We start from the raw sequence: 16,118 nt of genomic DNA, 5'->3' as shown, positions 1-16,118 counted from the left end.
TGACTCGCAGGTGGTGAGGCATCTTAAGCTGAAGCTCTGAGACTCTTCTACCTTTGAATCTTTTTGACTCAATGTTTTATGCCTCTTGTAATGTTTTTTTATGTGTCTCAGGTTCAAAGCACAAAACGATGCTGGAGGCGCGCAGCGGCGCGGGGCCGATCAAAGCTTACCCCCGACCAGGGGCCAAACTGAAGAACGGCAGCAGCTCGGCCCTGAAGGGCTCCGGCCTGCAGAACAAAACCTTCCACTGCCAGATCTGTGACGTCCACGTCAACTCTGAGATCCAACTCAAACAGGTAAATGAAAGTCAAAGGCCTCTTGATCGCTGTTATTTATTTATTTTATTATTTTTTTAAAGCAACTCCAGGACAAATACTTTCCTTTGCCAGTTCGCTCCCCCACATCCTTTCCACATGTTCTCCTTTCTTCCCAACCTACTTCCCTTTTTGCACCCCCAGTGCTTACTCTTGGTTGTTTCTGATTAATTATGGAGGCAATGAAACATACAATATAACTGCAATTTTCCTGACAGTATTTCTGTGCAGTATTTTGGCAAACAATACCCTTTCAGACCATTAATACGAATCTCCTTCAGTTACTTGCAGTCAAAATGCAGCAGAAGTGCCTGCATTTTGACTGCATTTAGCGACTCTTTGCCTCCATCTCGTGGTCAGAGTGAGAACTGTATCCATTTAGTATGTTTTTGGCGTGTGAAACATTTTGGAGGAGGATGGATTGGACGGAAACCAATGTAGAAATCCAATTTCAAATAAAATCTAGAGACATTGTTTCATCACTGTTGCAGAAGATTATGCCTGTTGCTGATATTTATCATGCTTACATTTATGTGCATCATATGTGCAAAGATGTTTAATTTACTATATGCAAAAACAAGCCGTTTATTTAGAAAGCTGTACATAAATTATAGGCAGTAGGCCTCCAGGGTTTAGAAATGTGTTTTAAATTTGAGATCTAGAACCTTTTTTTTCCCACCAGAACCCCACGTTCTTCCTCCTGAGCAGACTAAAATAAGCCTGTGTTACCTCTTGCTCTCAGATTCCAGATTTTTAAGAAAAATTACTACAGCACCATCAACTATTTGCAGATTGTAGATTGGTATAAATTGATGCATGATTAGCGTGAGACAACTAAAACTTGCAAACGGGAAAGCGGTAAAGCTTAAAGTCTGATTTGTTTATGTTGTTGTTGACGTTGCAGCACATTTCCAGCAGAAGACACAAGGACAGGGTGGCAGGAAAACCCAGCAAGCCAAAATACAGCCCTTACAACAAGCAGCAGCGCGAATCGCTCACTGTGAGTGTCTCCTTCCAGCTTTCTGTTCAACTTACAGTGGAGAAATTCACCAATAGGACAGAAAGACACAAACTACCTTAAGAACATTTGCTTAAATTTGTCTTCATATTTTCTTTTTTCCCTTGTGCCTTTTCTCCTCGTTATCTACATGTTTCGTCTTTCCTTTGCTCTACTGCTGACCTTCCTGTCTCTGATTCTTTATTTTTCTAATCTAAACTTTTTTTTTCTTTCATCTTCTCTCCACTGCTCATTTCCCATATTCTTCTGTCTTGCTTGTTTTTACTTCTTCTGTTCCCTCTTTGCTTTTCCTTGTCGTTTTATTTAATCTTATTTCTTTTTATGTATGCTGTCATTTCTTATTCCACTTTATTTTCTACCATTTTCTTGTCTTTATTTTTTGCCTCACTGTTTTGCCCGCTTTCTCATTTCATCATTTCATTTCCCCTTTATTTTCTTATCTTTTTTTTATTATTTCACCTACTGGATTTTATCATATTCCTTTTCCTCTTTGACTCCCTCCGTTATCACTCGTCTCCTTGTCTCCTCAGAAGGAGCTGGCGAAGCCTTCTCTATCTCCTTCCTTCCTTTCCTCTCCTTTCACTTCCACTTCCTCGCCTCTTCCTCCCTCCATTTCCCTTCCTCCTGCCTCCATCTCCTCCTCTCCCCTCCTCTCGCACACCTCCTCGCCCCTCACCCCCACCATCTCCCTCCACCCTCGCCCTCCGTCGTCCTCGTCCCTCTTCACCGCCTCCTTCCTGCGTCCCGCTCCCGGACCCATCAGAACCAACCAAGGATCAATTCTCTTCGCGCCCTACTGATGTCCTCGGGAGCGGCGGGGAGTCCAAGCCCACAATCTTTGACCCCTAGCCCGCTGTGTGCTGGAGCTTCAGCTGTTGCTGCAGCTTGCTTACTTGACTGAATCTTCCTGCAGAGACATGAAGAGTATGGAGACGTCCTGCTTTTTTTTATCAAAGACCCTCTGGTTCCATCCAGCACCTCCAGACACGGAGGAAAGGGAGTGCCGTTGCGTTCACTGACCCGCTGATGTCGACCTGAACAGAACCAGGGGCTAGCAAAGCTCCCAGACGTACTGGAAAACAGGAGAAATGTGCAGTTATGGAATATTCATGAAGGTCCATTCAGCACCTTATAGAAAGCAATAAGTGTTACAGGAAATGGGTTCAAGACTGGAAAAAACGGCAGCAGCTCATTTCTTGAATCATTGTGCTGTTCCACATCTGGTGCCCATTTAACAAAAATATTAAACATTTTTATTTTATTTTACTGGATTAGACTTTTTAAAAAGCTTAATTTTGTTCCTCAATCATTAAATGCATCAATACTAAGGATCCCAACTAGTTTTAGTATATAAAACATGAAGTAAACGCATGCATCTCGAGGGATTTGTTTTGTTTTGTTTGGTAAAAACTAAAACTGTATGGAGGCATACAGTTGGATTCCTAAATGTGGATCCTCCTTCAGTTTTTTTTTCTCCGTTTGATTTAAAACGTCTACCTTGATGAAAGATCTGGGAGCACACATTTGTTTTTGTGTAGTAGTCCTTAAAAGGAAAATCGACATTTGTCAAAGTAACAAACAAGAAAAACCAAAATGAACAGACATCGGTACTGGCCAGGATAAGAGTCATCGGTGCAGCTCTAGATTTAATCCAAATGTCAGAAAGGGGGTGAAAACCTCGTATGGATTGTTTAGCAGGCTGATAATCGCAGGCTGATAATCCGCCTCCTCCTACTCAATAAAAAAGCAGAGGATGTAGGAACTGTTCTTCCTCCCACTGTAGAAGCAAACCAGCACTAACAAGATGTCACAAAACAAAAAGCACAAAAAAAAGACTACTGCCATCTTCTCATGGATCAGATGTGGCTTCATATATATATACTGATGAATTGTTATTGTTTTTTTCTTTACTTTAAGTAAAACAACCAAATATTGGCTCCCCCACCCTAACTGAGCGGATGTCACTTACATACATATTAAAACAGTTTCAGTACAAACATTTATGTTTTATCTCATTCAGATATTTTTTTTTCATGCACACTTCTACTGGTTGTCAGAGAGACTGCACTGAATCAAGAGCAAGCATCAAGATGTGGGCTTTGACTAGACCCAGAATTGACCATTTCTCAATTCTCAGTCGGTTGTTGCTGGATTTAAATCTAAAACTAAAATATTAATTAATATTAATATATATATATATAAAAGCCCCAAATAAAAAAAAAGACTCATATCTTTAAAATTAAACTATTAACTATTAGCTCTAATATATCATATTGATTGGAAACGATCTAATTTATAATACCTGGAAATGTGAATGTGTGCGCGGGCTTCTCGGTATGTATGTATGCAGAAATGTTTTTTTTGTATCAGAGAAAATCAGTTCCTATTGTTTTAAATATCAAACTGTCTTCTTACCTCATCATTACATTGTTTTAAATCTTACATAAAAACCTAGCCAAGAGACAAAAAAGTTTTTTGGGGGGTTTTTTGCCTTCATGTTGATGAAAATGTTCATTGTTTCAGTAAATCTACTCAAACAAAAAAATTTATAGAAATGGATCAAAATAATGCATCTGTAATCATCCTTCTTCTTTGTCCTGAAAAGCTTTGTTGTCAAAAAGGTGCACTTAACCAACATACAGAGGAAATGCATTTGTCTTATTTCTAAACTAACTAAAAGATTTTTGAGCAGAAAGTCTGAAGTGAAGAAATGAGCCAGTGGAAATGTTTTTGAGGGGTTTTGTCTGTGGTTTCAAATCCTTCACCATGTTTTGCTTTCTTCCTCCTGAACGACTTGAAGTATCCCAGTCTTCCAGTGTTGACCCGACAGGTAGAAAGACTCGTGTGTGTTTATCTATGCACCCTGTGTGACTCTCATCCGCATGACGGGCGTATTCAAGAAGACACCCAGCCAGACCGTCTGAAAATGAAACTCACGTCCATCATCTTCCTCCTCTGTCCGATGATGTCGTCATGACGCAATAACATACATACGAGCTGCCGCTTTTTCTACTCTCCTTCACCTTCTTCATCAGCAATACTGGGATCCGCAGGGGGCCGGATACTGGAACCAGGTTCCAAAACCGGTGTGAGGTTAGTAGAGATGCACTGGCGGGTAATGTTTGTTTATGTGTGATTTTAAACAAAGCCGACATAATCATTTTATATTTCTTCTCAAAATAAAAGTTTATCTTAATAAAAGGCACTGGAAAAATAGCATATAGTTGCATAAGAGCTGTACGAGGAGATCAGGAAGATTGCATTTCGTTGTACAACTTGGACGCAGGTTTTCAGTCCCACTTCAGAAGTCGTTCATACGCTGCTGTGCAAAATGTCCTTGAGAAAGGATAAACCTGCAGACAGAGACAGAAAACACATGTTGTAAAATATGCATCGAACAGATTTTAGCTTTGAATTTATTCTTCAAATGTATTTTAAAAAAAATCCTATTTGCAGATTTATCGACCTCTCTCTATGTACAGTATTTATTTCCTTTGGACTTGTTTTTTAATGCGAAATGATGAAATGGGAGATATGCAAATGTAAAATTTGTCAAGTGTCACATTTCTTTCTGTAAATTTTTGTTTTCATTAAAAATAAGTGAGCAGCATTCAAAGATCGTGTTTGTTTAGTGATCGCTCACAATCAAAAGACTGTTTTTAAAAACAAAACTGAGCTATTAGTGGATTGATTGGTAGTTTCTCTGATCTGTTTTTTTTTTTTTTTTTTTTTTTTTAGATCTGGTGTTTAAACAAACGAAATTGGAGTCAAGTTTGAATTTTACGTTGATGATCTCTAATCCGGACATCGTCAAATACGACACTGAAACTCCGTCCCATTATTCCAGGGTGTGTTTTTATTTCCCTTGTGGGATACCTTAAGGCTCATAAGTATTCCTGCAGCTGCATCAAGTGTGGCAAAAAGATAAAGAAAACTTTATATTTGAATTTGTCTGGGAGAAAGGCTACTCCCTGTCGTTTTCTTAATCGACAAAGTAGCACTTTCTCTGAATCAGTCCGATGTACTGCCAATATGTTTCACTCTTGACCTTGGGAGGACAACAACACCAGCCCTGATAGGAAGTTGCTCTCTCTTCTCCTCTCACTTCTTGTAATTCAGAATATGCAGCCTGACCTTGCAAAAAAGTAAAAAATAAACACGAGTCATATACTTTGCATTGTTACCTGCTCATATTTTCCTAGCTTTTAAACTAAATGAAGCAAATCTAAACTGAAATATAATGAAATAAAATGCAACTTAGGGTGTAAGTGTTTTGCACACTGTGCAGAAAGTTGCTAAGAGCAGAAAAACCTGAGCAAACTGGTCCTGTTGAGGACAGACCCAGAAAACTGGACTGAACTGGACATTTTTTTTAACTGGCTTGATAATTTACTGCACTCTTAGCAACTCGTGCTTTGTGTTATACAGTAAGTCCGGTTAAACTATGACCATGTTACTTTAGTGTCAAAGTTCATTTAGAAGTCAAATCAAAGCAGAAATATAATGATTGCATTATGGTTGTTTCATATAGTTTGTATTAGAAAGGCCCAAATTTCACTAGTGATCACCTGAATGTAAGTTGTGTTCAAGCTGAAGTATAATTCTCAGACATGTGGAGGAAGGTGAGCTTGTCAGCATTTTGGCCAACATGTAAAACATTGAGAGTTGAGTAAAAACGCTGCATCCTGAACATACCATCCCAGTGGTGGAGCATGGTGGTGGCAGCATCATGCTGGAATGAGGGTTTTTTTTCCACAGGAACTTGCATGAGTTCCTGTGTGTCAAAGTTAATAGCTTTAAATGAAACAAATCCATGAGTTAGGATGGTGTGGAAAAGATCCCAGATATAAATCTAGCTTTGGTTAGAGATGCTCTCCATCCAATCAAATTGAGTTTGAGCGAATTCGCAACAAAGAACGGGCAAAAGTTTCAGGCTCCAGACGTGCAAAGATGGAAGATCGCTTGCTGCTGTGACTCAGGAGAAATGTGGTCGGATACAAACGCAAGCAACACTTTTCAGATTTTTAGCTGGAAAAAAAAAAGAAAAGACGAGAATCTTGTTTTCATTATTATGCAATATTAAGAGTTTCCTTTCACGATAGAACATTTCTAGAAGTCCAAACTAATTCATTTGAGCCTTTTATTATTAAGCAACGTAAAGCAGTTTGGAATATTTCATGAAGCATGAGGTGTTTTTTTTTTTTTGCGCATATATTAGAACATAAGCTGAAGGACGCAGATAAAGTCAAACAAGTCATTTGACATCACTGCACTAAACAGCATCTCAAGCCAACCTAACATCAGCTGACTGTTTCAAATTGGTCAGAAAATATCACCTCTTTCCTCTCCTTCTCTGATAAAATTCAGCTTACATAAACAACTTGTTTGAAATGTTTTTTGTTTTGTTTTTTTCTTTTCATTATTTCAAATGTTCCTCAGAAGATAAGATCTTCTCAGGAAGAAGATACGTTTGGTTACAAAGTCACTACTGTCCCTTTTGTTGTTCTGGAGGATCCTGAGATAAAACTTTGAACTTTTTAAGACAGTTAAGACAGCAGAGCTGCTGTGACGCTGTAGTTTGAGGGTGAAGTCGTACTTTTTAAATGAGAGGCGGATGTGAGGGGCTGGATGAGAGGAGGAGTTTTTCTCTCACTTGTGGAATAAAGGCGACACGGAGCAGCAGAAAGACTCTTGACACTGCAGCAACCAGAGCACAGATGTAAGATTTATGTGCTTGGTATTGCAGACATAGTACATTATGGGGAAAATTATGTGCAAGTAGCTAAAGTACGAGTGTTTACAGTCTCCAGAGAGAGTGGCTCCCTGACCCCTGCATTATAACCAGTAGAGGAATCTGAATCTCGGATTAGTTTTGGGGGCTTAAATAAGGAAAATGCAGGATTACGAGGAGTCCGTGTTGTTTCTGGGGAGCTGGGGTCCGTTCCAGAGGAGAATCTTCTTTGTTCTTTGCCTCACCTGCGTTCCATGTGGATACAACATCCTATCTGTCATCTTCCTGCTGGCCAGCCCCCCACACCACTGTGACATCCCTGCCCACAGTAACCTGAGCCAGGAGTGGATACAGGCCAGCATCCCAGCGGAGGTATTCTGAATCTGAGCCAGTGAAGGCATTCATTTTGGCAAAACATTTCAGCCATTATAGGATGTGGAAGTTTTACTGTTATCTTTATTGTTTATGATGTTATGTAAGTAAATTGCTCGCATCTGTTCAGGTGTGAATAACAAACTAAGCTGCTATTCTCCATTTGTTTTAACTGTTCGCCCTCACATGACCGTTACTATCAATTTCCTTCGTAATATATTGTTGCATGAGGCATAAGCTGTAGCAGTTAAAGATTATGCTCGATGCAACAAATAGCAGAGGAATAAGAAATACAGTAGCTGCTAGGCACACAAAGTGTCACAATTTCAGGTCAGGCCAAAAGTAGAGCTTTAGAAGATTAAACGTGAGGTTGGAAGAATCAGACGATTGGCTTGTAACAGCTACATAAATTCATTAACTCATCTAATTTTATGTAATTACCTGATTTTTTTAGATGTGAATTGACACAAGCTCAAGATTTTGATCTAATAAGGCATTCTTATTAGATATGAGCGAAACAATCAAATTGCAAACTTCAACTTATTTATAAATAAATATTCCAGATTATAAAATTATCATAACAAATAGCATTTAGCCATTTATTTTCAATACTGCCTTGTCCTGGCCTGATCGCAGTGGCCTGATTTAGGGCCGTACCTCGTCTAGAGGACAAGTCGCCTGTCCATCACAGGGCAACACAGACACACACACACCCTCACCCACACGCTAGTGACAATTTAGATCAGCGTGTCCATCCATCCATCCATCCATCTCCAGCTAACGTTCCGGGCAACACAGAGACAGACAGGACAAACAACCATGCACACACTCACACCTACGGAGAATTTAGAGAGACCAATTAACCTAACAGTCATGTTTTTGGACTGTGGGCGGAAGCCGGAGAACCCGGAGAGAACCCACCAGGCACAGGGAGAACATGCAAACTCCTTCGATTCCCGGGAATCGAACCCAGGACCTTCTTACTGCTAGGTAACAGTTCTACCAACTGCGCCACAGTTTCCCTGCTTCAGTTCACCTGATTGCAATTGATGGCTGATTAACTAATTAGCCCAAAAATTATGTTTTAGGAGTCAGCTCAGATTCCAGAGAGTTTACTATGCTAATTTGTTACAATAGAAAAATAAAATAAACAATTTTATGTAATTAGCATTCTTTTCAAATTCACTTGCGGAGTGAAAAGGTTTAGTTGTGCAGTGTGTTCTCACATAATCACCACCAGCGTTCAGTTGATGGCATTTCTTTTTTCTGCTTCGTCTGCTTAGCACACACAGCGCTGGTCTTTGAGAAAATAAAACCATTTGCTCTGGTTGTTGTGTGTATAAAAACAGGAACACTTTCTCTCAAATGCACACTTAATAGCAGTTATTATTTATGAACGAGAAATAAAAACAAACAGTAGTTGTCAAATATTTTAAGACAAATGTTGAGAAACACCAAAACCCACAGAACAGAGTGTATATTCTACACAGTCTAAACATGATGAAGTCTGAAACATGCCCATTTAGATGACTTCTAATATGTAAGAAAATCACATTGTATTTAACTACAATGGTGCACACAAACACTCAGTAAAGGCATTTTTAGGAGCACTGTGTTACATTAGGATGCACAGATTTGTAGATATACTCAAAGCATGTACTATCAGACATAAAATACACACAGATGTGAATAATTTGGTGGAAGGTTTCATCGTTGATACAGTTCCCATTCCTGGTCAGATCTGATGCAGTCTGTTCTGGTACAGCTGCCCTGTCCTCTGTAGCAGAAAAAAAATTAATAAATTGTGGAACTGTAATTACATTGTTTCCTGGTTAGCAGGTGGCCGGGCAGCTGGAGAGAAGCAGCTGCAGCCGGTACGAGCAGGACCTGGTTAGGAACCTGTCTGCAATGGGAGCCAGTCCAAACTGGTTGCAGAACCAGTCTGTGCCGGGATCAAGGCCAGAGGTTCTCCTGTCAAGCCTGAAGCGGGAGGGCTGTAGAGATGGATGGACCTACAGTACGCAGTACTTCCAGTCCACTGTGGTCACGGAGGTATTATCACTCTCTGTTTGGAATAAAAAAGCAGCACGGAGTTAATGGTTGTTTCAGTATGGCAGTAACACACAGTAACACACACCTCAGCTGGTTCTTTATGTTCAGACTCAGTCATTCTGAACTGATTCTTACTCATAAATCACAGCAAGGTCGTGACCTTTCCCCACAATCATTGACTGCATTTTGAGCATAATATAATCATTTAAACACGCCTCATGGTTTAAAAAGAAAAAAAAAAACTTTTTGAATTTCTTTTTGTCTGAGCAGTACAATGTGTGACAGTTTGTGCTTTTGAAACATCTGAAACCGACGGCTTGACACAAAAGTTGGAGGTAGATAGAAAGATTGATGAAGCTCAACTAAGAAAACCTTCAGAGGAACAAGAAAGATGAGAGCTCTATCTGAGTGAACTGGTTAAGATGAACAAAACTGAAAGATTGAAGCTAGTTGTTGTTGGGGTTTTTTTTGTTGGGGGTTTGAGTTAAATGTTTGTTTTCCTCCCAGTTCGACCTGGTGTGCAGCGAACAGTGGAAACAGCCTCTGACTTCTCTCGTCTACTTTCTGGGAGGACTTTCTGGATGTTTCATCTCCGGACTAATCTCTGACCGGTGACTCTCCGTCTCCTCATTTGATGTTTGCAAAATGAAGTATCTACCCGTCCCCAAAGCATAAATGATTTATAAATTGGAATCATTTCTGATTTGGAATTAAATTGGAATTTCAATTCTGAGAGAATTGCCATGTTTTTTGATTGCATGTTTCAGTCTTGTACAGAAGTATAACAAATCTAAAAATATCTAATAATAATCTAAGCTAATAATGACGATTACATTTTGTTTTTTGTCAAAAAGAGGCCTTTTCATTATCGTCAAACATCTAGTGATGACCTGCTTCCTTTATCAGAGTCATTTTCTTAAAATGATGGACTGAAAAATGCTTATAATTAGCATTAGAAAATATTTTCATACAGATTATTGCTAATGTTTGGCTTTCGTTATCATAGCGTGAACAGGAACATTTATACAGTGCATTTGATTAACTGAGTAAAACCTATGAATGCAGGATGGAGGGTCTGTGTTTTTCACACATCCCTGAATTTTGAGCCTTTGTTAATTAAATAACAATTATAAAATACACAGCTGCACATTTGGTTTATCAGCAAAATTCACAATTTTAGGTGTTTGCAAAAAAATACATCATAATATAACACGATTTTACCCAAATTCAACTCTAGATCAAAGGTTGAATCACTCAGATGATTAAAAGTAGCATTTTGTGTAAGAGAGTTGCGCGTTTTAAATAGCTCCTGTTTGATTTCCTTTAGCACAAACAGCCCAATTATTTACATTTCACCAATGAACACAATTAGCAGTTGAGGTTGAATAATGATGATCAGGATATTTCCTTTTTGCCATGACTGTATCTGTTGCATTTACGCCTGAGTCCTTCTCTGTTCTGGCGCTGCAGGTTTGGCAGGAAGCCCGTCCTGTTCGGGTCCATCGCCGTCCTCAGCATCTTCAGCAGTGCGGTGGCTTTCGCTCCATCCTGGCCTGTCTTCACTGTTCTCTTTTTTATGCTGGGCCTGGGTCAGATCGCCTGCTACATTGTGGTGTTTGTGCTGGGTATGTTTGGTTGTGGATCTTTACTCTCACCATCCTAATGTGTTCATGGCCACTCAAATCAGAAAACCTCATTTGTTTGTTTAAAGGTGACTTGTTATGCTTCCTTGAATGGGATAGGTGTATAGGCTAAGCAAAACATGTTCATTACTTACATATTAGAATAAGTTGATTTAGGGCCTCTTGTCACTTTAGATCTATGTGAGTGTGGGTGTAACTCAATATTTACACCCACACTTGAAAATGACTGCAAACAGATGCACAATTATACAGCTGTGCAAATTTGAAAAGCAGAAGTGGAGCCTCCTGCACAACCAGCAGGAATGCAGCAAATGGCTTCTGGATGGTAAGTAAACAACAAAACACTTGTCCTTTCCACCTGCCATTGTTCGGTGCATGCAGTGGTTAAATCCAGCTGACCAAACTTGCTGGAGATCTACTTAGGTTGGTTAGATGAAGGCCTGGACTTGACTAGGGTTGCTAGGTAATGGTGCAGTGCCCATTCATTATGGCTCAACATTCAGGCGGTTTTTGAAACAACGAATTTTTCCACACACCAAAATTGTATTATTTTTTTATTAGCATATATAATGTATTCTGGATGTTAGAAATGGTCAGAACATATCATTTAAGCTAGAAACTAATATCAGACACAATAAAATGTCAGTGTTTTCTCCACAGGTTCAGAAATCCTTGTGGGCTCCAGCAGGATCCTCTTCTCCAGTCTGGGCCAGCCTTTTGTCTATGCATTCTCCATGATGCTGCTGCCAGGAACCGCATACCTGGTCAGGAGCTGGAGACACCTATCGCTCATCATGGCTGTGCCTGGCTTGGCTTGCATCCCCCTCTGGTGGTAAGATGGTCTCACTACACCGTTGATTTTTTTTTCCCCGCTGTCCGCATCTTTACGCCAAGACTTACAGAAGAGGGATGCAATACTGTAGTGACCGATTGATAAGGAAGCATAATCTCCTCCAAGGAAGGTGAATTTGCATCACAGTGCAAAATAAACAGTGGTGTGACACAACTAAATCAAGAACTCGCCAAGAACTGCAACACATTTGCTACTTTCAGCTGTAGTTCTTGTACTTGCTGATAAACAAACATAGTGCAATATTGTCTCACTCCGCTGTAGAAGTGACATTTAGTATAGTTATGGAGTGAGCTCACTCCTTAATTAAGCTACTGGTTTTAGTGACCAAATGTGCAAGGGGCTTCTTTCTTGGGAGCTTTTGGGCAACTGAGTCTACGTCCCTGATTGCGTGTCTAAATGTCGACCAGGCTGGTTCCAGAGTCTCCTCGCTGGCTGCTGTCTCGTGGCCGCTTGCAGGAGGCCGAGCTTCTGCTGAGGTCAGCGGCTCTGGTGAACCGAGTGGAGGCTCCTCCAGTCATTTTCCTCCCTCCCAAGGTAGGACCCACCAGCTGAACCTCGCTGGCAAATTGTAGGTGGTTTCTCACATTCTCTTGGCAGGCTGAAAAAGCAGCGACACATCAAGCAGAGTCTGTCAGCTTCCTGGACCTGCTGAAGACTGCAAAGATTCGGCATATAACACTGAAGCTGTGGCTAATTTGGTGAGCTGCAACATTTTTTTGTGGAAAACCATTTTGTTTAAGATTGCATCGTCCAAGCAGATAAAATTTGTCAAATCAAAGCTTCTTCTATTGAGAAGATTGAAAATAATTTTAAAAACTGCTATAGTCACGCCATATTTAAAAGTCTAATTTTGATCCAGTAAAAATATTTTGAGTTAACAAATAGAAATTCCTTCTGGTTGTTTACTTAGAAATCTAAAACCATTTAAAATCAATCCGGTTTGGAGTTTAAGTCCGTTTCTTTCTTTGCAGGTTTTCCATGAGTGCCAGCTACTTTGGCTTGTCCTTCAGCATGTCCACTTTGTATGGCAATCTCTTCCTGAACTACTTCCTGCTCACAGTTGTGGAGCTCCCAGCATACTTTGCCAGCTGGCTGGCTGCACGCAGCTTTCCTCGCCGTCTTTCATTCATCGGTTTCTCCCTGCTGGGGGCACTGGCGCTGCTCTTCATCCAGGGCACCATGAAAAGTGAGCATGAGAAGCATTAGACTGTATTCTCTGACTTTTACAGAAACGCACAATAAACAATAAACAACGTAAACAAGAAAACAAACCTCTACAGATCTGGGTATAAAGTGGAAAATCTGGCAAACATTTCAGAAAGCTTTACTTGAGTCAAAACTGATGTTGTTTCAATCATTGTGCAGTGACGTTATGAATGCAAACAGTGTCTAAATCTACCTTTTTTTTGTATTTAGTGTGTGCTTCTTCACTTCAACATCTTATTCAAACTCTATTAACGCCACACTAGCTTCTTCAAAATAATGAAAGATTAATGCATTAATCCAGTGCAGTGAAGAAGTATTTACCTCCTTACAGAATTCTTCTGTTTCTGCTATTTTGTCACTTGAATGTTTCAGATCATCCTCAAACATTGTATCAGACAAAATTTACTTTAGTAAGAACAAAGTGTAGTTTGTTTCATATCATTTATGAGACAAAGATGTCCAAACAAACCTGGCTCTGTGTAAAAAGGTTATCGTCTCCTGAACCTAATGATTGGTTGTGTCATTCTTGGCAGCAGCAACTGACAATGAGTTTTTTCACATCACTGTGCAGGAATTTTGTCCCACTCTTCTTTAATTTTTAATGCAACCACATTGATTAGACCACAGCAAAACCTTCATTTTGCTTTCTCGTGTCATTCATAAGAGAGTTCTTGCTAGTTGACTGTCCTGCTTGCATAACAAAAGTCCAAGATAAACTTTCATTTGTGATAGCAAGACATACTCCGACAACATGTTCTGCCATGACACTTGGTGTCAGAAAAGAATTTATGGCTCCTTCAGTTGCAACAAAGTGTCCAGGTCCCATCACCATCGCACTAAAAACATTGTGTTTGACCGAAAGCATGATATTCAGTTTTATGCCAGTTGTAGTAAAATGCACACCTTCCAAAAAAGGTCCTATTTCGTCTGATTGGTAAACTGAACATTTCTTAACAGTCTTGGGGATAATCAAATAGTTTTTTGTTGTTGTTTTCTTTTTTAAATATAAGAAAAGCTCCCAAGAGCTGAAATTTGAAAGAACGTCACTGCACTATAAAACAGCCAAGACGTGTTCCCTGCAAGATATCAGGCAGAGAATGGAGAGCAAGTGAATAATCCATGAGTCAATGACCATTAAGAGCTTCAGAAAGACATGGAATTAGCAGGTACAATTGTTTTGAAGAAAACAATAATTAAAACATTCAGCCACTATGGCCTTTATGAATACTCACTGCACAAGACTCCACTGCTGAAGAAAAGCTTGTTGAAACGAGTTTACAGTTTGCCTAGCAGCATTTACAAAAGTATTTTTACTACTTGTGGCCTCACAGCACCTCATCCTTTGTTGCAGGTTACCCAACTCTTACCATGTCCCTAGTACTGTTGGGTAAATTTGGTGTTCTGGCAGGAAATGGGGTGGTGTACACCTATACTGGAGAGCTGTCTCCCACAGTCATCAGAAATACGGCAATGTCTTCCTGTGCCATGTTCTCCAGAGTGGGTTCCTCTGTGTCACCGTATTTGCTTGAGATGGGTGAGACCTTTAAATGCCTACAGTCTGTAAGGGATCTAAAGATAATAATTAGAAACTGAGTCTAATATTTAACTCTATTCAGATGAGATTTGATTTGATTTTTGTCTCCAGCTGAGTTTAACAAGCTCCTACCCTGGATTACTTTGGGTGTTCTGTCACTTCTCGGCGTTCTTCTCTGCATCTTTCTGCCAGAAACGTTCCGACAGCCACTTCCTGATACCATTGAGCAGATGCCGGTCACACAGTGGTGAGTTTTTGCGATGCTTGAGGATATTTTGGGGGGATTTTCTGTGACCGACCAACACCAATTTGGGTACAATTGTGAGATGGAAAAACATAAATAGTTTTCAGAAATGTTGCAAAAACATTACACGTTATCTGGGGTAAAGGGATCGCTGCACTTCAGTGATCAGAAAACTAATCACTTAAAGCAGATACTGATGCATTTCTGCTCCTCTGATTTACAGGTTTGCATGTCCCTGGGCCTCCAAAACTGCTTTGAAGGAAGAAGAAAAAATCGCTAAGGAGCAGACTCCATCAATTGAGATCATCTGCACAACTTGTTTATAAAGCAACCACTGATATCATATCTACCAGTACCAAGGTACATGGTTTTTTATTTTGGAAATGCTCCCCGGTAACTGAAGGAGTTTGAAGTCATGCATCAACAACTCTTCCATACAGCACGAACGGAGGGGTTGTGGGACTCAGAAACAACCTAAACTCAAATTGACCTAAGAGTGAGAGACATGAAAGCACACGGCAGTCTGCTGCAGCAAATAACTTTTGCGCTTTGTTTTACTGAAGGACTGAAATGCTGGAACTGAGATGAGGAACATAATATACATAGAACTGAAAATGGAAGGACACTACAGAGAAATCCTATGATGGTTTTCTGACATAAGTAATTTCTGAATATTCAGTTAGTTAAATTATAAAATTGTTTTGGAAATTATTGGTGTATTGGCAGCATTTTTGTCTTTTTTTTGCACTGCACATGAACTTGAACAACATGAACTTGAACAACAGGTGTACATTTAGCATTCAGGGTTTTAATTGTGCAGTGAAGACAAATATTCAGTTGTGCATATGTCAGGTTTAATATTCACAAACCTGACATATGCACAAATCAAGAATATGCTATTTTCGCTGTTCAATAAACTTGGATCATATGTCTTTTGCATGTTGTCATGACGATATGGGGGTCGTTTTCCTGTCTATTACATCATCTTACAAAGTGTACAGTGTGTTGAAAAAGTATTCATGCCACTTGAACTTTTCCAAAATTTTCCATATTGCAACAACAAACAGCACTGTGTTCGAGTGGTGATTGTATGTGACAGATGAGCAGAAATTTGAATTCATTTTTATTCCCATTTCTTTAGTTGAATCTAT

The 16,118-nt window shown here is 39.7% G+C and overlaps 2 protein-coding genes across 3 annotated transcripts in view; both read left to right on the top strand.

The window, feature by feature from the left end:
- znf385b (zinc finger protein 385B) overlaps window positions 1-4,942 on the top strand; it is a 62,372-nt gene extending 57,430 nt beyond the window's left edge. The window contains exons 9-11 of one of the 2 annotated variants that reach the window (XM_032568105.1): window positions 112-296; window positions 1,219-1,314; window positions 1,866-4,942. In XM_032568105.1, the coding sequence (XP_032423996.1) occupies window positions 112-296; window positions 1,219-1,314; window positions 1,866-2,132 (548 nt within the window). In that variant the 3' untranslated portion in view covers window positions 2,133-4,942. Of the gene's footprint in view, window positions 1-111; window positions 297-1,218; window positions 1,315-1,862 lie in introns of both variants that reach the window. The other variant, XM_032568103.1, reaches the window with a different exon arrangement.
- Window positions 4,943-5,705: 763 nt separating this feature from the next.
- Window positions 5,706-15,897, top strand: LOC116723305 (solute carrier family 22 member 4-like). The gene is made up of 11 exons (XM_032568107.1): window positions 5,706-7,435; window positions 9,272-9,487; window positions 9,995-10,098; window positions 10,958-11,112; window positions 11,791-11,962; window positions 12,391-12,517; window positions 12,581-12,681; window positions 12,955-13,169; window positions 14,541-14,723; window positions 14,835-14,970; window positions 15,191-15,897. Exons 1-11 carry the CDS (start codon window positions 7,226-7,228, stop codon window positions 15,291-15,293), a joined length of 1,722 nt encoding a protein of 573 aa, XP_032423998.1. The 5' UTR covers window positions 5,706-7,225; the 3' UTR covers window positions 15,294-15,897.
- Window positions 15,898-16,118: the final 221 nt, after the last annotated feature.

The sequence above is a fragment of the Xiphophorus hellerii genome, chromosome 7 (assembly GCF_003331165.1).
Source record: "Xiphophorus hellerii strain 12219 chromosome 7, Xiphophorus_hellerii-4.1, whole genome shotgun sequence".
NCBI lineage: Eukaryota > Metazoa > Chordata > Actinopteri > Cyprinodontiformes > Poeciliidae > Xiphophorus > Xiphophorus hellerii.
This window is presented reverse-complemented; position numbering and strand designations above follow the sequence as displayed.